Source organism: Salmo trutta, chromosome 17 (assembly GCF_901001165.1).
Source record: "Salmo trutta chromosome 17, fSalTru1.1, whole genome shotgun sequence".
Taxonomy (NCBI): Eukaryota; Metazoa; Chordata; class Actinopteri; order Salmoniformes; family Salmonidae; genus Salmo; species Salmo trutta.
The window spans coordinates 4,726,364-4,752,664 of NC_042973.1; the positions used below are offsets into that span (position 1 = coordinate 4,726,364).

General features: G+C 43.8%; 1 protein-coding gene across 10 annotated transcripts in view; it reads left to right on the top strand.

Moving 5' to 3' along the window:
- The first annotated feature begins 1,654 nt into the window (after window positions 1-1,654).
- ephb3b (eph receptor B3b) overlaps window positions 1,655-26,301 on the top strand; it is a 98,948-nt gene continuing 74,301 nt past the window's right edge. For 4 of the 10 annotated variants that reach the window (XM_029695439.1, XM_029695440.1, XM_029695441.1 and 1 more), the window contains exon 1: window positions 1,658-2,361. In XM_029695439.1, coding sequence (XP_029551299.1) covers window positions 2,298-2,361 — 64 coding nt within the window. In that variant the 5' untranslated portion in view covers window positions 1,658-2,297. Of the gene's footprint in view, window positions 2,362-26,301 lie in introns of all 10 variants that reach the window. The other 6 variants (XM_029695443.1, XM_029695444.1, XM_029695445.1 and 3 more) reach the window with 2 other exon arrangements.

Sequence of the window (26,301 nt, forward strand, 5' to 3'; positions counted from 1 at the left end):
GCAGATCCCCCACTGCATGTTCTCTTCTTCCCAGTAACACGGGGGGCCTTACCGAGGCGGCGCCGTGCGGGGTTGGGCCGTGGTGAGAGAGAGAGAGAGAGCCGGAGAAGACGACGCAAGTGCTGGGTTTGAAGCCGAGAGGAAACCTACCATGTGAAGCCAAGCCTCTGAAGTCATCACTGAAATATTTGACAACCAAAAGTATGGCGTTTCTTTTACTCAGGGCGATGTATGCCTATCTCAATTAGATGATGAATTCGTTTTTGAATGGATTTGTTCCCATTAAAAAAAAAATCAATTCTTACTGTTAAATTACAAGATAATATAAGTAAGTGTCTAACTACTCTTAAAAATAACATTCAATAAATCAATATAAAGTAAGCTAAACTTAGGCTACTAATAAAATATAAGTATATCATCAACAGCAACAAAAACAAAAACAACAACAACCTTATGATCTTTGTTTCATTTTTTATTTTCAATGTTCCAAGAACTTTCTTTCTTCGATGGCTGTTGTGCACCATTTTTTGACCACCAAATGGTAATTTTAATCAAAGCCTTCTTCAGCACAATAAAATTACAATTAAAAAATAACTTGAACACCTTAATAACTTCTGATCAAAGTCAGTCATGTAATTTATTGGGCTTACTACGTGAAGTATTATAATGCAGAATTATGAACAAACTTCTTTCATAAAATATTAAAAGGTCAAATTCGAAGACAGAAGGACTCATCATTAGCATTGGCATGTTCGACTAATTTACATAGGCTATTACCTATTCATTTATTTATTAAGCAAATTACACAATTATGTAATAAAATGACTGTAAACGCTGTATTTTTTTTTGGTCTTTTAAAAGAAAGAGAGAAGGTTGACAGAAGAAGAAGAAACATCGCTGTGTGCCCATTATCGAACTGACTGCTCTTGAAAATCACCTTCTCCATCCCAATGAAGACAAACAAATACAGAGAACGTGAAACAGGCTGAAGCAAGAATAGTTTCACTAAACTCTAAACTGTAGGGCCTACATTTTGTAAACACATCTAGGCTATATTTCAGCAGAGCCGGTGTTTTTAATCATGGACACATGGGCTTCAAATGCGCTATTATTGTTCTCAGCAAACTACAATAAATCAAGTATGCAACTTTATATTCCGCATATTATCATTTGTATTTCTTCAAAAAACGAGATTGTGATTGTATAGGTCTGTATACTGGGTGAGAATTCCACACAATCATACGTACAGATAATCTGACAGTAAAGTGTTTGAAGAGCTTTTGAATTTCGATAACACACAATGTCCATTGTTTTAAAACCTGAATATTCGACTGTGTTGTAGACACATTGCTGTAATTGCTGAAAAGAATTGTAGCAACAACAAAAAAACATGAAAATAAGGAGAAACTCCGTCGTTTTGCTTTAACTCGACCACTGAAATATGAGTGTCCCACAGGGGGCGCTCTGTCCCCGCTAAACCCGCCGTGTCCCTGCCTAGTGTGGGATTCCAGAGAAAAGCAGTGGCCCTGGAGCAGCGGTTTTCAGAGCTAGTTGTGGGGGTGTGACCGTATGAGAGCCGCTTTACCCATAACCCCTCCTACTACGCCCCCCGTCTCTCTCTCTCTCTCTCTCTCGCTCTCTCTTTCACTCTTCTCCCTTGTTCTTGCACACCGTTTCTTCATTCCAATGCACACACAGAGCGGAGCATTAACTTTCTGCAACCACGCCGATAATTCGCTCAGGGACTTACTACAATATATAAACCAAGCGGATTTTTATCGGGAATAAGACTTGATCATGTTATGTACGTAATTGTGAAAATGCATAGTTGGACTATGCTACATTATGGTATTTGATACAAGAAGTGTGAAGATATCAAACGTATTGACTACAGAAAAGATTTAGTATTTTTTTTCCCGACAGACCCTGTGAAACGGACAGTTATTTCCCTCCGTGTCGATAATATGAAATATTAACGGGGATATTTACCGAACCGTTGTTGGGAACAGAGCAACTTCTCTTTGGTCGTTTGCCAAATGCGTCTACGGGTTGGACGACAACGGAATCTCGTTTCTCTGGTATAATCCCACTGGAAATCATTGAATACGGAGAGGGCACAAATCTTCTGATACGTTGCTCATTTTCCAGTTTCCCTTGTTGGTTTTATGGAGGTAACTCTGGGTTTGGGTGCTTGACGCGGTTGGACTGGGTGCGCGGAGTGTCTGAACACCTCGGATTGTATTCACCCGTCTCTCCCTCTCCCCTGGGGTTATTTTTATGTCCGAGCTGACCGCTTTATGACAATGGATTACTTGCTGGTTTTATGCAGCCTCTGGCTGCACATGTCCTCAGCTGTTGAAGGTAAGACACATTCATATTTTAAGGGGGTTTATTATAAACTGTTATTTTTTTTTGGGGGGGGGGGGGGGGGGTCTGCGTTAAGACCATGATTGTCCTGGGTTTTAACTACGCCGAAGCTCTCGTGAGGTCCGTCAATGGGCTACAGTGCGCATCGGTAGTAGCCGAAGCCGAGTTACGCAGGTTGATCCCCCATCAAGCTGTATATCTGTTGTTTTTATTTTAGCCTTTAAATAGAAAATATTTTTTATCAGGAAATAAGAGACCATTTTGATTTGCACGAACTCACCCTGGCTTTGCGCAACGGCATGCAGGCAACCCCCGAAACAACCCCCAATTACGTTGTCGATTTTCAATCCACATTTGTAATGCACACCAGTTCTATCCTTTCAATGATAGTTGTGTATTCTTCTCTTTATTAAGATCAGTCATTCTTCTTGATGATTGGCTTTTCATTATCGCCTTACGGAAATTAGCGCAACACTACTGTATGTCAACGGGGAGTCGGATCTCTGTAGGCTGCAGCTCCCCGGGTATGCAGCTCCCCGGGTATACCCCAGACCGTGCGTTGGACCGTAGGCTACTGAGTCAGCTTCTCGTATTGTGGAGGGCTTCTTTATTGCCTAAAATAGTGGATCAACTACTTTCTAAGCAGTTTTTTTTTAAATGTCAAACCATTACACCAACGTGTACCCTTTTGCTTTATTTACTACTGGATAATAATCAATATCAAGAAAAGTGTGTTAACCATGTAAATTAGCACAATACACTGGTTGTCTACAAAATCACTGTGAAATAAAGGTGCTATTGTGATTGCGTTCCTTAATATGTATAGCTGTTTTAGTGAATGTTGTATTTTTTTCATTCATGTAGGCCTACCCACTGGGTACAGACGTCAATTAAACGTCTATTTCACGTTAGTTTAAAGTAATTTCATTGACTTGACGTGGAAAACAACGCCGATTCAACCAGTGTGTGCCTAGTGGGTTTAAGACAGGGAAAAAAATCACTAAAATAGCTATACATATACAACGAATGCAATTGCAATACAGCCTATATTTCACAGTGATTTTGTCAACAACTAGTGTGTTATGCTAATATATGAAAGGAAAAGTGTTGTATTATCTAACAGTGGGCTATTTTATGAATTATTTGTGTAGGATGGGGAAAGGTCTACGCAAGTGTAGAGTGATCCTTACTCTCTCCAACGCCGCCAGTGTTGTGTTAAGAAATGCGTTGCTTGACAGAATGGTCGGGTTTATTAAATTAATAATTCATCAAGTGATCCTTATGTTCAGCCCGCTCATTGTCAAAACAATACTATCGAATAACTTATTTACTGGCAACATTTGGCATTGGAACTTGAATTGAAATCGGTTTGAATGATGCTACAGCTTGTATCGCCGTTTTAGCAAGGCGACTTGGAAGGCTACCCGGGTTGGCTTGTGTTACTGTTACCACTAGAGAAGTAGGGCAGGGTGCCACTGTTTCAGGAAATGGCGCTCTCCCACAGCTTTCTTGTCTCTTTTCAGGACTACTCAATACATTTTCAACTCCTTTTGAATTTACGCTGATAAGATAAGCGTTTGTCTTTGAACTTGTGAGAGAAAGCCGAATAGCATGCAGTTGAATGACTATTGGTGGTCATTTGATAAACGAACGACTCATCACCCGACTTCCGATCCTAATATAACATTATATTAGTTATATATTAGTTGTGCGTAATTATAAAATAATATGGATATGGTGTGTTTAAAAAAAAAAAAAAATCGGGTTCTGTTTTTTTCGTAGTGGGTCTTTTGGTAGACTATAGTTGTGGTAAAGTGAAGTAGGCTATAGCACGGGTAAAACATAATGTAGGCTAGGGCTTATCTAATAAGCTTTGTTGTTTTGTGTGTGCCCTCAGTCTTGATAAGGTATACTATATAGGCCAACTCATGTCAAAAACAAGTGGTAACTTACGAGGTATTATGTGCACGAAATCCACACATTCACCTAGGCTATATGTGTGGCGCAGCGGTCTAAGGCACTCCATCTCAGTGCTAGTAGGCGTCACTACAGACCCTGGTTCGATTCCATGCTTTATCACATTGGGAGCTCCATAGGCCGGCGCACAATTGGCCCAGCGTCGTTCTGGTTTGGCCGGGGTAGACCGTCATTGTAAATAAGAAGTGTTTCTTAACTGACTTGCCTAGTTAAATGGTAAATAAAAAGAAATGTTATAAAATATATGTATAAGGCCTGCTATAACAACGGTACACGGTTCATTTCAAGATAGGCCTTCTGGGAGGAACTCATTTTGAGTGGGGCGTCAGGGTATGCCTAAAGCCGCACCGAAATTCTGGGTGCAACTTTTGACTTAAGTTGATATATTTCGTTAGAACAATCTATTTCCACCATAAGTGATGCCATAAATTTCCATTCGCTGACCTGGTTCAGGCCTTATACTAAGCTTTTAATATGGTCGGGTGATTTATGACATGCGCCTGAGACTTCTCTGAGACTTGTGCTAGTTAATGGTGATTTCGGGAGAGGCAAGCGGCCGCCCCGGGAACAATACATGACCACATGGTGCGTCTGGTCTGACCAGAAACTATAAACGAGAGAATGCCCATAATTTACCCAGTTTACAGCCACTACAACAAGGGACATGTTAAAAAAAGTACACTGTATGAGTTGGGTCTTGGGGAAATAGTTTTTCTATAGACCATTGAAAAGAAAATACCCTTTAGTTTTTTTTGCAGGCCATGTTTTTTTAGTAGGTTGTGCATTCATGTTCACGATTACATCAAATATGTTCAATTATTAATGAAACATATATCCCAGATTAACTAAACCATTTGATACCCCCATAGGCCCGTTCTGTGGCCTATTTTGGGGCGCACGAACTAGGTCTACAACTCATAGCGTAACATTGTAATTTCAGATTCATTTTGCTTAGCAAAAAAAAAAAAAATAACCATGTTTTTCCTTTTATAGTCAGTTTTCAAACTCAACCGTCAAAGTAATTGATGAAGAAGATTCACGTTTATTTATTCAGAAACAAAAGGCGAAGGCCCATGGATGAATCGGGTGCACCTTCCATGTAGGCCTATGCAAATCATTTTTTCAGTATAGACTATTCAGTATTATAAAGCTGTCAAAACAAATACTTTTCTAGTGTTATTGACCATTTTTTTTAATGTAATATGGATGGCTGTAAGATCCTCACAACTAATATGATGTACATGGCTCTATAGATAAAGTGACCAACAACCGGAGATGTTTCGATGAAGCTATGTGGCTATCGGTTTTCCTCGTAGCTCTGTTGGAGACTTAAATTGTCCCGTTAACATTCCATTGCACAGGGGGATTAGTTCATCTTTCTCCATTGTAAATGATGTTCACGTTATAGAGGCCGGCGCAGATCTGTTTTGCTGTTAGCTGGAGTGCACAGCGCACGTAACAACGGCGATCACCAGGCAATCTGGAACCGCGTTTGAACCATCACTTTTGACGCGTATTTAATTTCCCTTATAGTTCCCATCCTTCTTGTTGAACGGAGTTTCAGGGGAATGGATGCTTATGGCTGGGGTTAGGGTTAAGGTAAGGGTAGGGGTTAGGGTTAAGGTTAAGGTAAGGGTAGGGGTTAGGATTGGATAGGGACGTCCCAAGGATCCCGGATAGCAATAACATTTTCCTTATTTTACAGTTGGTGAATCTTTCACTCTTTCTCTCAATTTCAATTCAAATCAATTACATTCTATTTCAATTCATTTTTTCTCTCTCAGCCAGGTGTAAAAACTCTCTCTTCACCTTGACTGAAAGGCTCTTCGTCACCATTATTATTGCTTAACCCATTGAAAAGCAATGGGGGCCATTTTGTTTGGTGCACTTGTTCTGGGTTAAATAAGGAAAGCTATACCCATCTTTTTTTTTTTTAGAATACCATCGGCCTATTATTCTCTTTGAATGAACTAGGAGTTTTGTTATCTTTTTGTGACCCTGTACGGAGTGCCACCGGACAGACCACTTGCAGAGCGACCACCTCGGAGTAGGCTATCTATCCATTTTGCATATACATTCAAAGGCAAATGATCAACAAACGTCGTTAAGGATAATAATGGCCATTATTAAACGGACCAACAAAAAGACTGATTAGTCCTAAGATTAACAATGGTAACAACCAGACCCTCTTTAGGTCGAGGGGGGGACATTGAAGGGCGGAGAGAGGCGTGGACCTGCATTGTAAAAGGTTACACAAGAATCCGTAACCAGCACTTTCACTTTTATGGTGAAGAGAGACGGTGCTGGTGCGCTGCTGAATAAGACAGAATGGATTCCTGTTCACTGGCCATTGTTTTGGAAAGTGTTTGAGTCTTTCTTATTTGTTAAAGATTTACTCCACAGGACTAAACGAAACACTGTTAAAACCAAAATGACAATTACATGGCAAAAGAAAAAGTGCATTACGATTTAATTGCATGCTTGGATTTGTTTTTACTGAATTCGTCCAGTTTCTAGGCCTAATAAAAATAATTGTAAGAATTATAATACTTACATAATATCAATATTATAAAGTATTATTATAGTCTAATTATACTTAATGCTTGTAGTCATATCACAATCAAATTTTTTATCAATATTTCTTACTGTGCTTTAATAATTTGAAGAAAGTGTCGTAGGCCATAGCCTAAGAAAATCCATATTGATTTGTAGAACTATTGAAAGTCATTTATTTAAACTCTCCTTTACAGACACAGTGTTGCAATCTATGTGTCTTGATTGATCAAGAAAAAACCGCGCTGCGTAGGCCTTTAACCCGAGAATCAATACAGGAGATTGGCTTTCTATCGTCTGTAGTGGACCTGGTTTCCCATAGTCTGTGAGATTGGCTTTCTATCGTCTGTAGTGGACCTGGCTTCCCATAGTCTGTGAGATTGGCTTTCTATCGTCTGTAGTGGACCTGGCTTCCCATAGTCTGTGAGATTGGCTTTCTATCGTCTGTAGTGGACCTGGCTTCCCATAGTCTGTGAGATTGGCTTCCCATAGTCTGTGCTGAACCAAATGTCTGCGACTTGGGACCAGTCGAAGTCCCTGGCCTAACAATCTATTAGAATGCAGGTCTTTATTGAAACACTGAAGTGCAGCAATGAACCAATTCATAAAGCCAATGTATTAATCGTCTTTTTGAATGAAATGGTGTGTGGGGACAGAAGGGATGAGTGGCCTATCTGACTGCCACGTAGGCCACTCCGTGAGACACTGAGCATGACAAGTGATGAGCCAAGCTTATACATTTTTATGATCTTTGACTTATTGAATTACATCGGGGAAAATTATTAGAATTGATTTCAGTTTTACGTTTTTATTAGTCGTAGGGACTGTGTACGGGATACCGTCGAACGAAGTGCTTGAAGGTTCCTTCTCGACAATGCAACAAAGATACGAAATAATCAAAAATAAAAATACAAACATTAAAGTAAATTGCAGTAGAATAGAATAAAGTATTTTTTTTTTTTAGCATAAGTATAATACAGGAAGGCACAATTTATAGTCCAATATTTCCAACTGTACTGGGGAAGGGCTTATCCTTTAGAAGGATTTGGAATGATGAATTGTGATTAGCCTAGTTTATTCATGAAGTTGTTTTTTCATGAATTGATAAACGTTTATTATCTAGGCTATATGGTTGTTGTCTGCTTTTTGTTGTTGTTGTTGCATTCCGTGAATTATAGTTGTATTTTATCATGTCATTTTGTTTAACGAACATGTTGCTCAGAGTTTGGCCATTATTACAAATACTGTACATTTACATTTACATTTAAGTCATTTAGCAGACGCTCTTATCCAGAGCGACTGTACTCAGTATTGCTAGAGTGTCATTCACATCATTCTATTAGACTAATTATATTGACATAATTGTTTTTGCGTTTGAAACATTTTGTCTTTCAGTAATATTGGAAACTTTTTGTTAAGTTCAAATGCAATATAATTAGGGTAGCAATTGAATGAACATTTAGTGAATTTTACAGTCATTGAGCTCTCACAACACTCATAATAGGTATAATGATGATGATTAATGTTAAGTTACAAGGTTATGCTACTGGGGGTGTGTGGTGGTGGGGGGGTGCAGAGAGAGCTGACAGGCTGAGGTCAGGTGGGGGGGGGGGTTGGTTGGTGGGGGCCTGTGCAGAGAGAGAGAGAGAGAGCTGATAGGCTGAGCTCAGATGGGGGGGATGGTGGGGGGTTGTGGCTGTGTAGAGAGAGAGAGCTGACAGGCTCTCAGATGGGGGGGGGGGGGGGTTGGTGGGGGCCTGTGGCTGTGCAGAGAGAGAGAGAGAGAGAGAGCTGGCAGGCTGAGCTCAGATAGGGGAGGGAGGGGGTTGGTTGGTGGGGGCCTGTGGCTGTGCAGAGAGAGAGAGAGCTGACAGGCTCTCAGATGGGGGGGGGGGTTGGTGGGGGCCTGTGGCTGTGCAGAGAGAGAGAGAGAGAGCTGACAGGCTGAGCTCAGATGGGGGGGTTGGTGGGGGGCTGTGGTTGTGCAGAGAGAGAGAGAGAGAGCTGACAGGCTGAGCTCAGATGGGGGGGTTGGTGGGGGGCTGTGGTTGTGCAGAGAGAGAGAGAGAGAGCTGACAGGCTGAGCTCAGATGGGGGGGTGGTGGGGGGCTGTGGTTGTGCAGAGAGAGAGAGAGAGAGCTGACAGGCTGAGCTCAGATGGGGGGGTGGTGGGGGGCTGTGGTTGTGCAGAGAGAGAGAGAGAGAGCTGACAGGCTGAGCTCAGATAGCTGGGGGGGGGTTGGTGGGGGGCTGTGGCTGCTGTGCAGAGAGAGAGAGAGAGAGAGAGCTGACAGGCTGAGCTCAGATGGGGGGGTTGGTGGGGGGCTGTGGTTGTGCAGAGAGAGAGCTGACAGGCTGAGCTCAGATGGGGGGCTGTGGTTGTGCAGAGAGAGAGAGAGAGAGAGAGCTGACAGGCTGAGCTCAGATGGGGGGGTTGGTGGGGGGCTGTGGTTGTGCAGAGAGAGAGCTGACAGGCTGAGCTCAGATGGGGGGCTGTGGTTGTGCAGAGAGAGAGAGAGAGAGCTGACAGGCTGAGCTCAGATGGGGGGGGGGGGTTGGTGGGGGGCTGTGGTTGTGCAGAGAGAGAGAGAGAGAGAGAGCTGACAGGCTGAGCTCAGATGGGGGCCTGTGGCTGTGCAGAGAGAGAGCTGACAGGCTGAGCTCAGATGGGGGCCTGTGGTTGTGCAGAGAGAGAGCTGACAGGCTGAGCTCAGATGGGGGCCTGTGGTTGTGCAGAGAGAGAGCTGACAGGCTGATAGATGATATAGGACTCAGGAGCGTCACGTGAATGTTGACGTTGTGTCTCTTGTAGCACACAGTCATTCGTTCATCGGGGTCAAAGCTTTACACCAGGAACTTCTATGTCACTTGTTCATATATCTAGGGACCAAAGCTTTACACCAGGAACTTCTATGTCACTTGTTCATATATCTAGGGACCAAAGCTTTACACCAGGAACTTCTATGTCACTTGTTCATATATCTAGGGACCAAAGCTTTACACCAGGAACTTCTATGTCACTTGTTCATATATCTAGGGACCAAAGCTTTACACCAGGAACTTCTATGTCACTTGTTCATATATCTAGGGACCAAAGCTTTACACCAGGAACTTCTATGTCACTTGTTCATATATCTAGGGACCAAAGCTTTACACCAGGAACTTCTATGTCACTTGTTCATATATCTAGGGACCAAAGCTTACACCAGGAACTTCTATGTCACTTGTTCATATATCTAGGGACCAAAGCTTTACACCAGGAACTTCTATGTCACTTGTTCATATATCTAGGGACCAAAGCTTTACACCAGGAACTTCTATGTCACTTGTTCATATATCTAGGGACCAAAGCTTTACACCAGGAACTTCTATGTCACTTGTTCATATATCTAGGGACCAAAGCTTTACACCAGGAACTTCTATGTCACTTGTTCATATATCTAGGGACCAAAGCTTTACACCAGGAACTTCTATGTCACTTGTTCATATATCTAGGGACCAAAGCTTTACACCAGGAACTTCTATGTCACTTGTTCATATATCTAGGGACCAAAGCTTTACACCAGGAACTTCTATGTCACTTGTTCATATATCTAGGGACCAAAGCTTTACACAGGAACTTCTATGTCACTTGTTCATATATCTAGGGACCAAAGCTTACACCAGGAACTTCTATGTCACTTGTTCATATATCTAGGGACCAAAGCATTACACCAGGAACTTCTATGTCACTTGTTCATATATCTAGGGACCAAAGCTTTACACCAGGAACTTCTATGTCACTTGTTCATATATCTAGGGACCAACGCTTTACACCAGGAACTTCTATGTCACTTGTTCATATATCTAGGGACCAAAGCTTTACACCAGGAACTTCTATGTCACTTGTTCATATATCTAGGGACCAAAGCTTTACACCAGGAACTTCTATGTCACTTGTTCATATATCTAGGGACCAAAGCTTTACACCAGGAACTTCTATGTCACTTGTTCATATATCTAGGGACCAAAGCATTACACCAATAACTTCTATGTCATTTGTTCATATATCTAGGGACCAACGCTTTACACCAGGAACTTCTATGTCATAGAATAAATAATAGGTCACCTTTTCAGACGGACATTATGGACAGTGGGTTGCTGAATAGACGACATTCTGGATGTTATCAGGATAGAATATTCTGGATGGATTGCTTGTGCTGTGAAGTGAATGGCTGGCTAATTGATGGATGAGTGTGTTGGAAGTGGAGCTTTCTATCTATCTATCTATCTATCTATCTATCTATCTATCTATCTATCTATCTATCTATCTATCTATCTATCTATCTATCTATCTATCTATCTATCTATCTATCTATCTATCTATCTATCATCTATCTATCTATCTATCTATCTATCTATCTATCTATCTATCTATCTATCTATCATCTATCTATCATCTATCTATCTATTATCACTCACTCTCTCGATCTCTCGTTCTCTCGCTCTCTCGTTCTCTCGCTCTCTCGCTCTCTCTCTCTCGCTCTCTCTCTCTCGCTCACTTTCTCTCTCTCTCGCTCACTTTTTCTCTCTCTCGCTCTCTCTCTCTCTCTCGCTCACTCTCTCTCTCGCTCACTCTCTCGCTCTCTCGTTTTCTCGCTCTCTCGCTCTCTCCCTCCCTCTCTCTCGCTCTCTCTCTCACTCACTTTCTCTCTCGCTCACTCTCTCTCTCGCTCACTCTCTCGCTCACTCTCTCTCTCGCTCACTTCTCTCTCGCTTACTTTCTCTCTCGCTCACTCTCTCGCTCACTCTCTCTCTCGCTCTCTCGTTCTCTCGCTCTCTCTCTCGTTCTCTCTCTCTCTCGTTCTCTCTCTCTCTCTCTCTGTGTGTGTGTCCTCCTGGCAGCTGATGGAGGGTCTTGTCGAAGCAGGTCTTTGACACCCTCTCCCTCTCCCGAGAGGAGCAAATATGTCTGGGCCTGCACACTGCCAAACCCCCACTGGTGCTGTCTACAGCCAGTCTAGCGGAACGACGGAGATGAGGGAGACAGAAAAGAGAGGGATTTTAAAGAAAGAAAGCGAGACTTTGGGACTTGAACTCCGTCTGGGGATAGCGAGATGGGTGGCGGTGGCACGGCGACAGAGCTGTGTTTTATATCGCCGTGCCAACCGCCGTGGCCGACAGAGACGGCTCAAGCCACCCAAACAAAGTCACATGACGGCATTAGGGTAGTATCACCTCTCCTCTTAGTCACTGTCAAAGTCAGAATGTTCCTTCTCTGGGTTTTTAAAATTTGATGCTAAAAAAAATTCAACCAAAAATGTGTGCGGTGTTTTAACACTTGTCCCTTAGTCCGCTGTCATTATTTATTCATAAATGTTTTATTTATGTATTATATTTATTATGTTTCCGTCTAACTGGAAACATATTAATGTGTTTCAAAATTCTGATGAAATGCTTGACATAATATTAAAGCTTTAATTTCTAACTTTTTGGGGCAACCCGACCAACTTCACATAGAAATGTGAGTTATAGATCTGTCACTCTCATTGAAAGCCAGTCTAAGAAGCGGTAGATCTGTTCTATGTGTGCTATTTCTATTCTTCCCGTTACCTTTGGTTTTGTACACCAGCTTCAAACAGCATTAGAATTTTAGCTACCAGGAAATGCAAATTTTGCACATTTCACCTTTATTAACTGCCATCAAAGTAAACATTTTGTAGGCCCCTTCCACATGGACGCCCATAAAGCGCATCTGAAATGACCATGTGTCAGAGCTCACAACGCGTGTTCAGCAGGGAACAACGTTGTGAAATGTTTAGATAAAAATATATTACGTCTATTAGTGCATATCCGACATGTAGAATAAGGAATCCTGTCTGCTGTATCTGTGACATTTCTATCTATGTTGTTCCACAACCTTTGCCTTCTGAACGTGGCCCTATTAGGACCAAGTGTGTTTTCTTCCACCCACTATGGAGGACCCATGCCCTTTGAACTTTCTCTCAAACCAGGCGGTCGCTGCCTCTTAACCAAACCGAGTCTTGTTTATCGGTAACAATGGCCGACTAAACACAATCAAACCCTTTAGAGCCGTGCTCTGAGTTCAGATTGGCAGAATAAAAATGGAATAAAGACGAGACAGAAAACCAGTGGTGATGTGTGTTTACTGTACGGGGAAACACAGCCACTCACGCTTCATGACACACGTAAACACTCATGCAATGACACAAACAGACAAGCTAACAGCGCTGAAGTGTGTTTGACTATCACTCACATCCAGCTAGTGTTTCTGGGCTCATGTAGGCCTGGTGTCACCACCATGGCCTATTTATTGCCTTTACATCCCTTATCTTACCTCATTTGCACACATTGTATATAGACTTATTTTTCTACTGTATTATTGACTGTATGTTTGTTTTACTCCATGTGTAACTCTGTGTTATTGTATGTTGTCGAACTGCTTTGCTTTATTCTTTGCCAGGTCGCAGTTGTAAATGAGAACTTGTTCTCAACTTGCCTACCTGGTTAAATAAAGGTGAAATAAATATACATAAAACATAAAAAAGTGCTGTTCACATGTAGACCTGGTGTTCTGTTCACATGTAGACCTGGTGTTCTGTTAACATGTAGTCCTGGTGTTCTGTTAACATGTAGACCTGGTGTTCTGTTCACATGTAGGCCTGGTGTTCTGTTCACATGTAGACCTGGTGTTCTGTTCACATGTAGTCCTGGTGTTCTGTTCACATGTAGTCCTGGTGTTCTGTTCACATGTAGTCCTGGTGTTCTGTTAACATGTAGTCCTGGTGTTCTGTTCACATGTAGTCCTGGTGTTCTGTTCACATGTAGTCCTGGTGTTCTGTTAACATGTAGTCCTGGTGTTCTGTTCACATGTAGTCCTGGTGTTCTGTTCACATGTAGTCCTGGTGTTCTGTTAACATGTAGACCTGGTGTTCTGTTCACATGTAGTCCTGGTGTTCTGTTCACATGTAGTCCTGGTGTTCTGTTCACATGTAGTCCTGGTGTTCTGTTCACATGTAGTCCTGGTGTTCTGTTAACATGTAGTCCTGGTGTTCTGTTCACATGTAGTCCTGGTGTTCTGTTAACATGTAGTCCTGGTGTTCTGTTCACATGTAGTCCTAGTGTTCTGTTAACATGTAGACCTGGTGTTCTGTTCACATGTAGTCCTGGTGTTCTGTTCACATGTAGTCCTGGTGTTCTGTTAACATGTAGTCCTGGTGTTCTGTTCACATGTAGGCCTGGTGTGCTCGGGGGGAGATGACAAATACACTTTATGGGCATTCCACAACCATTACACTACCGAGAGTTGCTTGACTGTGTTTTAAAACATAGTCACATCTGTGGGGAGCGTAGGCCGTTCCAAAACGGAGTGCCCGAAGAGAGAGAGAGAGAGAGAGAGAGAGAAAAAAAAGGCCATCACCTGGTTTCAGCTTTCGCAAAGTCTTGTTAAAAATGTCTGAGAAAGAAGAAAAAAAAAATCCTCTGAGAGAATTGAAACCTGTTGGAGTAGATGATGAAGGTTGAATGTAGATTTTATCTACAGGCACTTAGTCATTTAAAAAGTTGTTTAAATACTTTTTAGACTGGCAACACCTTTTGTTACTTTTCTAAACGGCTGCCATAAAGAGAGAAAAGGGTGTGATGATGTGGGGGTTTGAGGCACCAGCTGAAGTCCTAGCTAGTGTGAGAGGTGTGAACGTCCATTTTGATTAAAGGGACTATAATGTGTGAGTTTGTGTGAATGATGTGTATGTGCAAATGGTGTGTGTGTGTGTGTGTTTGTGTGTGTGTGTGTTCAGTGTGCCTGTGTGTGTCTGCATAGAGTGGGATTCAACGGCCACTAAACCTCCCATCTGCTCACTTCTTCTCCTAGAGTTAAAACACCTAGCACCACCTGCTTGTAATACACACTTCAAACAACACACCCTGCCCAAGGGAAGGTTCTCCCTACTCAACATATCGTTCGGCCCTTTTTGTTTTCCAATGAACGAGTGCAGAATTAAACATACTGATGGAACTTAGTCTCAACGACGTAAAGGTACTACACAGAGGATTTAAACATTTCTTTTTTTTTAGAACTTGGGCATTTTAATTTACAAAAAAATATCTAATGTAGCTGCAGTAATAGTGGTACGATAGTGTTTGACAGTATTACTTACCCATCAGTGTTGTGATTGGCTGTGATATTGGCCTGTTGACTTCTCCCGTTGGAGCTGCATCTGTTGTCAAACTGGGAAAGCTGTTCTGCCTTTGTGACTGTGTTATCTAATGAAAATGACGTTGTCATTTCCTGGTTGCTAAAAATTCTACGCTGTTCACTCAATTTCAATTTATGTTAGAAAACAAGCACTGAATAGTGGTAGGGTATCGATTTCCGCTATTACTGCAGATATACTATGGACATTTTCTGAAATTACAATGCAAAAATTCTAGAAAGATTCTATGTGGAGCACCTTTTAAGCAAGGCTTCTGAGTTTAACGCGGTGCAGATTTGCACAGAATTTACGACAGTTTGAAATCCCACTTCAATGCTCCCTCAGTCCCCCTGTGTCCCCAAATGGAGAGGTGTCAGATAGGCTGGGTCCTAAAGTCTGCCTCAACTCAACACCAAGACATTTGGTGTTTTATTGCACAGGATGCACTAAAAGACAAAGTGTTTCCTTACCGGTCTGCATCGTTTTGATTGTTCCCCCCCCCCCCCCCCCCCAACATGTTACGTTCATTCACACCTTTGAGTAAAGTATAGGGTATTGAACGGATCTATTTTAACGTTAAGCAAAGGTTAGAGGAATGCTTTCCACAGACAGAACCTTCAGGAGGTCGCAGTGGGGACTGTTAGGATTATGGAAAGGAACAATCTAAAAGGTCACTTGATTATAGCTCTCACCATTGTCGACAATCGTACATTGTTGATTTGAGGCAAACTTTGTGTTTGTGTGTGTGTTTGTGTGTGTCTGTGTGTGTGTGTTTGTGTGTGTGTGTGTGTGTGTGTGTGTGTGTGTGTGTGTGTGTGGGCGTCTTTGTCTCTGACTATGAATACATGTTTGTCTTTGTGTCTGTATGTGTGTTTGTCTCTAAATGTGTGTGTGTGTTCATCTCTAAATGTGTGTGTGTGTGTTCGTCTCTAAATGTGTGTGTGTGTGTGTGTGTATGGATGTATTTTCTGTGTGTGTGTGCATGTATTTTCTGTGGTGGTACACAGAGTGCTGTCATCCATTGAGTAATTGAGAGACTACTCTCTATCACAATGGAATGAGATGCTTACCCAATGAAATAGATATAATACATTAATCTAAGGCAGGGTTTCCCAAACTCGGTCCTGGGGCCCCCCCTGGGTACACATTTCGTTTTTTGCCCCCTAGCACTACACAGCTGATTCAAAAAACCAACTCATCATCAAGCTTTAATTTTTTGAATCAGCTGTATAGTGCTCGGGATAAAAAACAAAACGTGGCCCCATGAGCGACCCCAGGACCGAGTTTGGGAAACCCTGATCTAACGGACTCCCAGCCATCTCCTCACAGGCCTTGAAAATGTCTTGTCACTGTGATTTATTTATATTTCAAAGGTTGACTTCGGGCAAAAAAATGCAAAAATAACACATTTAAACGGAATAACTTATCAATACACCAATCATACCAAGTCATTTAATCCTTAAAAAAATATATATGTATATATATTGAATGAATAAGATATCTGGCAACAGAAATGCCATTTCTCCGATCTGTACAGCTTCTCTCCAAAAATGAATCCTCTGAGATGACGTCAACACATACTGCAGGACTTACTGGCTAGCTTAGCTAAACTACTATGCTACGTTAGTCATAGCGAACATGACCAGAATGACTTACTGGCTAGCTTAGCTAAAGAATTATGCGACGTTGGTCGTGGCGAACATGACCAGAAAGACTTACTGGCTAGCTTAGCTAAATAATTATGCTACGTTGGTCGTGGCGAACATGACCAGAAAGACTTACTGGCTAGCTTAGCAAAACTACTATGCTACGTTGGTCGTGGCGAACATGACCAGAATGACACACAGATGAACCACCAAAGGCACACCCCATTTCTGATAGATAACTCAGAAAGGGGCAGAGTTGGATCGTTTTTTCGTGCCCAACATCGACCTTTTAATGTTTCCTCTGTGGGTTGTTTATCTAGAGCAAACTGTAATAACGCAGTGAATTCAACATATAAAAATTCCTGGTCAAGTGTTCAGTCATGGCATAAGGGGGTTTGAGAGAATGACATTTCTGATAGTGGTTTGATGACAATCTACTATTAATATCAGTCAATGTTGTAAAAGAACATGCAGGGCCCTGTCAAGACTAGAAGATAAAAGGACTGAACAAAATGTGTCGACCCGTCCCTCTGTTCCCAGTCAGGCTAGTAACAGACCCTCTCACACCCAGGAAATCTCTACACCATACACACACACACACACACACACACACACACACACACACACACACACACACACACACACACACACACACACACACACATACACACACACACACACACACACACACACACACACACACACACACACACACACACACACACACACACACACACGTGCAAGTAGTCACGCACCCACACACACATGTAGTTAAAATGAAGCCATATGGTGACTGACCTTCCCTTCACCTTCTGTGGACCACACCACAACACCAGCTCACAGATGTGCTGTATCAAAGCCTGATAACCCACAGGCATGGGACTCAGCCGATAGTTACATCTGCAAGGTGACATATCTCAGCCAGGCAGTGAGAGTTTTCACCCAGGGGCGACCCTTTTCTACAGCGATTATCCACAATCCCCTGCACTGCAAAAGCCACCCATGCCGGGTGAGAGATGTGTGATAGCAGGGTTCAGCTCTGCGCTCCGGTTCTCCGCTGAGCCGCAGTCAAAGACTTATCAGTTATTAAAGCCCCCTGAACCTGAACGGAGAGAGAGATAGAGAGAGAGAGAGAGCATCAGGGAGGCATAGAGAGAAACAGAGGAATCTAGCTTTCAAAAGCCATTTGGTTCAGTATTGGACAGCCGATTCATTTCAAAAGGTGTTGAAAGAACTGACAATGCAGGACAGAGTGACCCAGGTGAGATTGGGGGGAGCTGTGGTTAAAATGAGTCGGGAAGGAGGGGTGAGGAAGGAGGGGGTAATGGGAGAAGGGGGGGTGAGGAAGGAGGGGTTAATGGGAGAAGGGTGGGTGAGCTTGGTGAAGGTGTGAGCATCAGACAGGGGAGATTGTAATCTTTTGGACCTCTGCCACATCTATCCTCTGCATCTCCTGTTCTAACCTGGAACAAAGACCCATCTTTCTTTCTTTCTTTCTCTCTCTCTCTCTCTCTCTCTCTCTCTCTCTCTATCTCTCGCTTTCTTTCTTTCTTTCTCTCTCGCTCTCTCTCTCTCTCTTTTTCTCTCTCTCTCTCTGTCGCTCACCACCCTGTTACCAGATGAAAAGTCTGGGCTGTAATGCAGGCTGGAAGGAATCCGCCAGGGTTTTTAATGAATCTGACAAGCAACCGAGCACCGATCAATGGCAACATTGTGCCACAATTTTCAAGACAGGATCTCTGACGATTTCAGGGAGAGAGAGACAGAGAGCGAGAGGGAGAGACGGAGGGAGGGAGAGGGATAGAGGGAGGTAGGTTGGAGATGGGTTTATCCACAGGCAGCCGTTTGGGTCCTGATTTTGTAGCTGGGTCTGTGGTGTGTCATAAAGGAAGAATGAAAGGTTAACCGTCCTCATCCAAACAGTTGGACTTTTATTAAACAAACCATCACCTTCTCTCTTCTGTTTACTTTCTATATTTTCATCTTCCTGTCACTCTTTCACTGTACTACCGCTGACATCATCAGCTGAGAGACAGGGGTATTTACTGTACTACCGCTGACATCATCAGCTGAGAGACAGGGGTATTTACTGTACTACCGCTGACATCATCAGCTGAGAGACAGGGGTATTTACTGTACTACCGCTGACATCATCAGCTGAGAGACAGGGGTATTTACTGTACTACCGCTGACATCATCAGCTGAGAGACAGGGGTATTTACTGCCCCTTGGTCTTTGTTGTGTCCACTTGTTGATAAGAGCTGACAGTCAGACGACTCACTTTCTCTATGCAAGAGGAAAGAGGAGACTGCGGTCCAGTGACGAGTCGAGACTCGTCGCCACCCTCCGCCTCGCTCTGTGACATTGTTTCCTGCCAACGCCAAATGACGAGTTCAAGCAACGCCACTTACATGACAGGTTTGACATGGTGTTCTCTTTCAATCTGTCCCCGTCGCCCTCGGCAACATCAATGGGCCCTAACTCTATCTGTTGTTATAGGGTGTCAGAGAGAACCTCAATGGGCCCTAACTCTATCTGTTGTTATAGGGTGTCAGAGAGAACCTCAATGGGCCCTAACTCTATATGTTGTTATAGGGTGTCAGAGAGAACCTCAATGGGCCCTAACTCTATCTGTTGTTATAGGGTGTCAGAGAGAACCTCAATGGGTTGTAACTCTATCTGTTGTTATAGGGTGTCAGAGAGAACCTCAATGGGTTGTAACTCTATCCGTTGCTATAGGGTGTCAGAGGGTGCCTAAGTCCAGGGCACGTGAGGTGTTGTATGGGGTTTTAAATACCCAGGCAGATCGGCGAAGAGTGTGAAAACAATCGCCAGGGACATGAAAGCGAGCAGGAACACACAGCGTGGTCAAATTACCCCCCCCCCCCCAGCCAGATGGGGACGGTCAGTGAACGAGGTGGTCGATGTGGGATGCGAAAACATTACCCCCAAAGCCACTTTTAGCTCTCCATCAATCAATGTGGGAGGAAGACCAGTGCTGTTGATAGCCCACCCTCTTAAAACCAGACTGTGTTGGCCTCTTGGGAGTAGGCTTTTTTTTTCTGCTTTGCTAATTAAGCGGCAAAGCTGCCACTGCATTTACTTATTCATGAATCTTCTCTTTCGATCGGTGCAGGAGACCACTTGGTCACTCGACACTAAACCCTAATTAGTCCGTCACTAATGGCTGAGCTTCGAGACGATCCATACAATCTAAACATCCACGGTCAGTCGCCACATGCCGTCTCTGCGACGTTATAACTCTATTTTAACCTTGACTTTAAACTCCTCATTGTCTAGTGTTGTGTTGAAAACAAATATGAGGACTCTTGCCCTTCATGGAAATGCATTTCCATCTGGAAACATATATATATATAGGGACACCTTGGAGAGATAGGTATGGACACCTTGACGCGATAGGTAGGGACACCTTGGAGCGATAGGTAGGGACACCTTGGAGCGATAGGTAGGGACACCTTGGAGAGATAGGTAGGGACACTTTGGAGAGATAGGTAGGGACACCTTGGAGCGATATGTAGGGACACCTTGGAGAGATAGGTAGGGACACCTTGGAGAGATAGGTAGGGACACCTTGCAGCGATAGGTAGGGACACCTTGGAGAGATAGGTAGGGACACCTTGGAGAGATAGGTAGGGACACCTTGGAGAGATAGGTAGGGACACCTTGGAGTGATATGTAGGGACACCTTGGAGAGATAGGTAGGGACACCTTGGAGAGATAGGTAGGGACACCTTGCAGCGATAGGTAGGGACACCTTCAAGAGATAGGTAGGGACACCTTGGAGTGATAGGTAGGGACACCTTGGAGTGATAGGTAGGGACACCTTGGAGAGATAGGTAGGGACACCTTGGAGAGATAGGTAGGGACACCTTGGAGTGATAGGTAGGGACACCTTGGAGCGATAGGTAGGGACACCTTGGAGAGATAGGTAGGGACACCTTGGAGAGATAGGTAGGGACACCTTGGAGTGATAGGTAGGGACACCTTGGAGAATTTACAGCATCTGCAACCCTACTTTGAGGAGGTACTTTTCATCTTAATTAAGTTTAGGTTGTCTAATCTTCTCTCCCAGATCCTCGTCTTAGCGCGCTTGGTTTCATTTAACTACAAACATAAAGAGATATCAAAGGGGATGAGGTGTCCCTGCCTTTGATGTCCTCCATAGCGTGAGTCCTAAAGATAAATAGTTCTTAGTTAGGATGTGGCACAAAACATCTTCCCAACTAATTTCCAGTCTTGCTCATTTGTAGACTAGCGGGTTATAAAAAATCATGCAGTCCCGTTACCACGTCAGTCCCGTTACAACGTCAGTCCCGTAACCACGTCAGTCCCTTTACCACGTCAGTCCCGTAACCACATCAGTCCCGTTACAACGTCAGTCCCGTAACCACGTCAGTCCCTTTACCACGTCAGTCCCGTAACCACGTCAGTCCCTTTACCACGTCAGTCCCGTAACCACATCAGTCCCGTTACCACGTCAGTCCCGTAACCACGTCAGTCCAGTAACCAAAACACTACACCCAGGCAGTCTAGTTCACTTCAGTCTAGTTTTGGTGGTGGTGACATCACTTGCCACGAACTTTAAGTCCGTTTGTCTGTCTGTCCATCCACTATAGCCTTGTGTGGTGTGGTTTTGGAGCTGTAAACACAGATCCTGGGTCAGATTTACAGGTCCCTGTGCTTTGGGCCTCATTGGTTTCTGCCCACTCTGAGTGGTTCTGTGTGGTTCCGGGTCAGATCTATGTATGAGTCCCAAATGACACCTTATTCCCTACATAGTGCACTACTTTTGATCAGAGCCCTGGTTAAAAGTAGTGCACTACATCAGGAATAGGGTGCCATTTGGGACTCAGCCTATGACCAGGCTAGGGATGATCCCTGTGGTCAGGACTGACTCGCCCAGTCCAATAGGACCACACCTAGACCACCAAGACTTCTCATACGTGTGTGTGTGAGTATGGTAGATGACGTGTGTGTGTGTGTGTGTGTGTATCTGTGTGTGTGTCTGTGTGTGTGTGTCTGTGTGTGTGTATCTGTGTGTGTATCTGTGTGTGTGTCTGTGTGTGTGTGTGTCTGTGTGTATCTGTGTGTGTGTCTGTGTGTGTGTGTCTGTGTGTGTCTGTGTGTGTGTGTGTGTGTCTGTGTGTGTGTCTGTGTCTGTGTGTGTGTGTGTATGTGTGTTGGGTGGTGTCTTTGTCTCTGACCATGCATGCATGTTTGTTTTTGTCTGTGTGTGTGTGTGCATGCGTGTGTGCGTGTGTGTGCGTGTGTGCGTGCGTGCGTGCGTGTGCGTGTGTGTCTGCGTGCGTGCGTGTCTGTGTGTGTGCGTGTGTGCGTGAGTGTGCGTGTGGTATGACTTATACATACTTTTTTTAACCAGGCAAGTCACATTGACATCTCTTTTTCAAATGGCCAAGAAAGCAGTCTTGAATTTGAATAGCCAATTCATTTGTCATGCTTCTTATAGTCCTCAGCTGTGGTCACAGAAATAACCAAATAACTATTCAGCTATTTAATTTTATAATTAATAGGATCCCCAATGGCAGCAGCTAGTCTTACTGGGGCCCGACACATATTGAAAAGACATTTCAGAAAAAAATACTTTACAATTTACATACATTTAAAAGCATTAACATGTAGTGTGTATCTGTCAGTTCCACATACATGTCAGTACAAACACACAATAAGAAGGTCACATGGGGGAGAGACGTATGTTCCTTGACGTGTTGCTTTATTTGTTTTCTAAACCAGGTTTGCTGTTCACTTGATATATATAAGATGGAAGGGAGTTCCATGCACTCATGGCTCTGTATAATACTGTATATTTCCTTAAATTTGTTCTGGACCTGGGGACTGTGAAAAGACCCCTGGTGGCATGTCTGGTAGGGGTGTGTGTGTATGTGTGTGTGTCAGTGCTGTTTGGAAGTTGACTATACAAACAATTTGGAATTTCCAACACAATACTGTTTCTTATAAAAACAGGAAGCGATGCGGTGTCTTTCCTCAACTCTGAGCCAAGAGAGACTGGCATGCATAGTATTTATATCAGCCCTCTGATTACATTGAAGAGAAAGACGTGCCGCTCTGTTCTGGGACAGCTGCAGCTTAACTAGGTCTTTGTTCGCAGCACTTGACCACATGACTGGACAATAATCAAGATAAGATAAAACTAGAGCCTGCAGGACTTTTTAAAATGTGGTGTCAAAAAAGGGCATCTCTTTATTACAGACAGACCTCTCCCCATCTTTACAACCATTGAATCTATATGTTTTGACCATCACAGTTTACAATCTAAAGGTAACGCCAAGTAATTTGTGATCGTCATCAGAATGTGATCATTATTCATTTGCCTGTTGGCTTTATTGCGGGTGGTGTTGCAGGGATCACAGTGAGTTTCATGGGTGGTGTTGCAGGGCTCACAGTGAGTTTCATGGGTGGTGGTGCATTGGATCACAGTGAGTTTCACGGGTGGTGTTGCAGGGATCAGAGTGAGTTTCATGGGCGGTGTTGCAGGGATCACAGTGAGTTTCATGGGCAGTGTTGCAGGGATCACAGTGAGTTTCATGGGTGGTGTTGCAGGGATCACAGTGAGTTTCATGGGTGGTGTTGCAGGGATCACAGTGAGTTTCACGGGTGGTGTTGCAGGGATCACAGTGAGTTTCATGGGCGGTGTTGCAGGGATCACAGTGAGTTTCATGGACGGTGTTGCAGGGATCACAGTGAGTTTCATGGGCGGTGTTGCAGGGATCAGAGGGAGTTTCATGGGTGGTGTTGCAGGGATCACAGTGAGTTTCATGGTCGGTGTTGCAGGGATCAGAGTGAGTTTCATGGGTGGTGTTGCAGGGATCACAGTGAGTTTCATGGTCGGTGTTGCAGGGATCACAGTGAGTTTCATGGGTGGTGTTGCAGGGATCACAGTGAGTTTCATGGGTGGTGTTGCAGGGATCACAGTGAGTTTCATGGGTGGTGTTGCAGGGATCACAGTGAGTTTCATGGGCGGTGTTGCAGGGATCAGAGTGAGTTTCATGGGCGGTGTTGCAGGGATCAGAGTGAGTTTCATGGGTGGTGTTGCAGGGATCAGAGTGAGTTTCATGGGCGGTGTTGCAGGGATCAGAGGGAGTTTCATGGGCGGTGTTGCAGGGATCAGAGTGAGTTTCATGGGCGGTGTTGCAGGGATCAGAGTGAGTTTCATGGGCGGTGTTGCAGGGATCACAGTGAGTTTCATGGGCGGTGTTGCAGGGATCAGAGTGAGTTTCATGGGCGGTGTTGCAGGGATCAGAGTGAGTTTCATGGGTGGTGTTGCAGGGATCAGAGTGAGTTTCATGGGCGGTGTTGCAGGGATCAGAGGGAGTTTCATGGGCGGTGTTGCAGGGATCAGAGTGAGTTTCATGGGTGGTGTTGCAGGGATCACAGTGAGTTTCATGGGCGGTGTTGCAGGGATCAGAGTGAGTTTCATGGGTGGTGTTGCAGGGATCACAGTGAGTTTCATGGGTGGTGTTGCATTGGATCTAAACATTTGCATGTAGCAATGATCGTGACAGGAACAAGGGTGTGGTCATGAGGTCTGTAATTATGACCGTCACCGCCAAATAATTCCAAGGTATGCATGTTCTTTGACCTGTGTGTGTGTGTGTGTGTGTGTGTGTGTGTGTGTGTGTGTGTGTGCGTGCGTGCGTGCGTGCGTGCGTGCGTGCGTGCGTGCGTGCGTGTGTGCGTGTGAGAGAGAAAACAGATGTTTTATTTCAGAAAGAAAGAGTCCGATAATGTCTAAACCTATTGAATTCTTCTCTCTTCCCACTTTGTGAACAGTCATCTTTTTCGACAGGGTTATCCATCCAACCTGTCCTCCTGTACAGGAGTATATATTATTGAGTGTCTGAATGGGTGAAGGGGAAAAAGGGGGAGAGGGGGATACCTAGTTAGTTGGACAACTGAAGGCATTCAACAGAAACGTGTTTTCAACATTTAACCCTCTGAATCAGAGAGGTACGGGGGGGGCTGCCTTAATCAACATCCACGTGAGGGTATGTTATAAACTGGTTGGTTCGAGCCCTGAATGCTGATTGGCTGACATCCGTGGTATATCAGACCGTATACCACAGGGTATGATAAAACATTTAATTTTTACTGCTCTAATTACATTGGTAACCAGTTCATAATAGCAATAAGGCACATCGGGGGTTTGTGATATATGGCCAATATACCACGGCTAAGGGCTGTGTCCAGGCACTCTGCGTTGCATCGTGCAGAAGAACAGCTCTTAGCCGTGGTATGTTGGCCATATACCACACCTCCTCGGCATTATAGCTTAATTATACCATCATCCAATCCAGTGTGATTTGTAGCCTATCAGGTAATATAGACTCAACAGTGTGAAGTGAGCAGTCATTTGGGGTTAACGTATAGATCAACGATCTATACATCCCTGGATGGAATGACCTTTCCAGCCGTCTGACCTCTGTTATTTATCCCTCAAGCCCTATAGCCACAGTAGTCCTCTATGTCCTAGCTCACTTTCTCTCTTGCTTTATCTTTTATCTCCCCCAATCACACCAGCCAGTAGCTAACCTGGTACATGCTACCTAGGATGTTTGCCTCTGGGGCTTCACACACACACACACACACACACACACACACACACACACACACACACACACACACACACACACACACACACACACACACACACACACACACACACACACAAACACAGACACAGACACAGACACACACACACACACACACACACACACACACACACACACACACACACACACACACACACAGTCCATTGGAATCTTTTTAACACCCATTGTGTACGTTGCCTATGCTACGTCAATGGGCCGCGCGGTGCATTCTGGGCGATTGTGAGACAAGGAGAGCTCTCCTTTAAAGAGTGAATTGGAGTAAATTGGGCAATAGCTTAAAAAAAACAAAAACATTTCGCATAAATTTCATCAGTAAGAAGTACAACATTACAGTTATTTTCCGAGATGTGAGATAATTAACTTGCTATCTGTAATATCGTATAGCTTTGGAATCGTGACATTCCGTACTTTTCTCAAATCATACTCTGACTTTGAGAAGGGATTATGTGACGATTAGCTTAGCAACCGCGTGACGCAGCATGACATCTTGAATGCGATTGGTTGACAGTCTGCTGGGTGGGGCGTTACACATTCCTCCAGTCATTTTCCAGTTTGATGTCTATCTCCTTTCTCTAATATCTCTGGCAACGGCACCATGCAATGCATCCTGGACTAAAGAGGCAGACAAAGGAGAAATGTGTTAAACTCTCTGTTAAATTACACATTTCTCCAGGTAGGAATATCGCAAAAAATATGAAAAATGGCTCATTCGAGAGAAGATATCCTCCGAAGTTATGACATCGGCCAGTATTGAAATCTGACATGTATAATATGACGTTTTCACCATGTAAAAGTCGTCCTATTAATTTTCAGTGTAGTGAGGGGAGTGGTACCAACAAGCTTTAGTTACAATGAGGGGTGAATAATACATTAGCCAACATGGTCAGACAACCC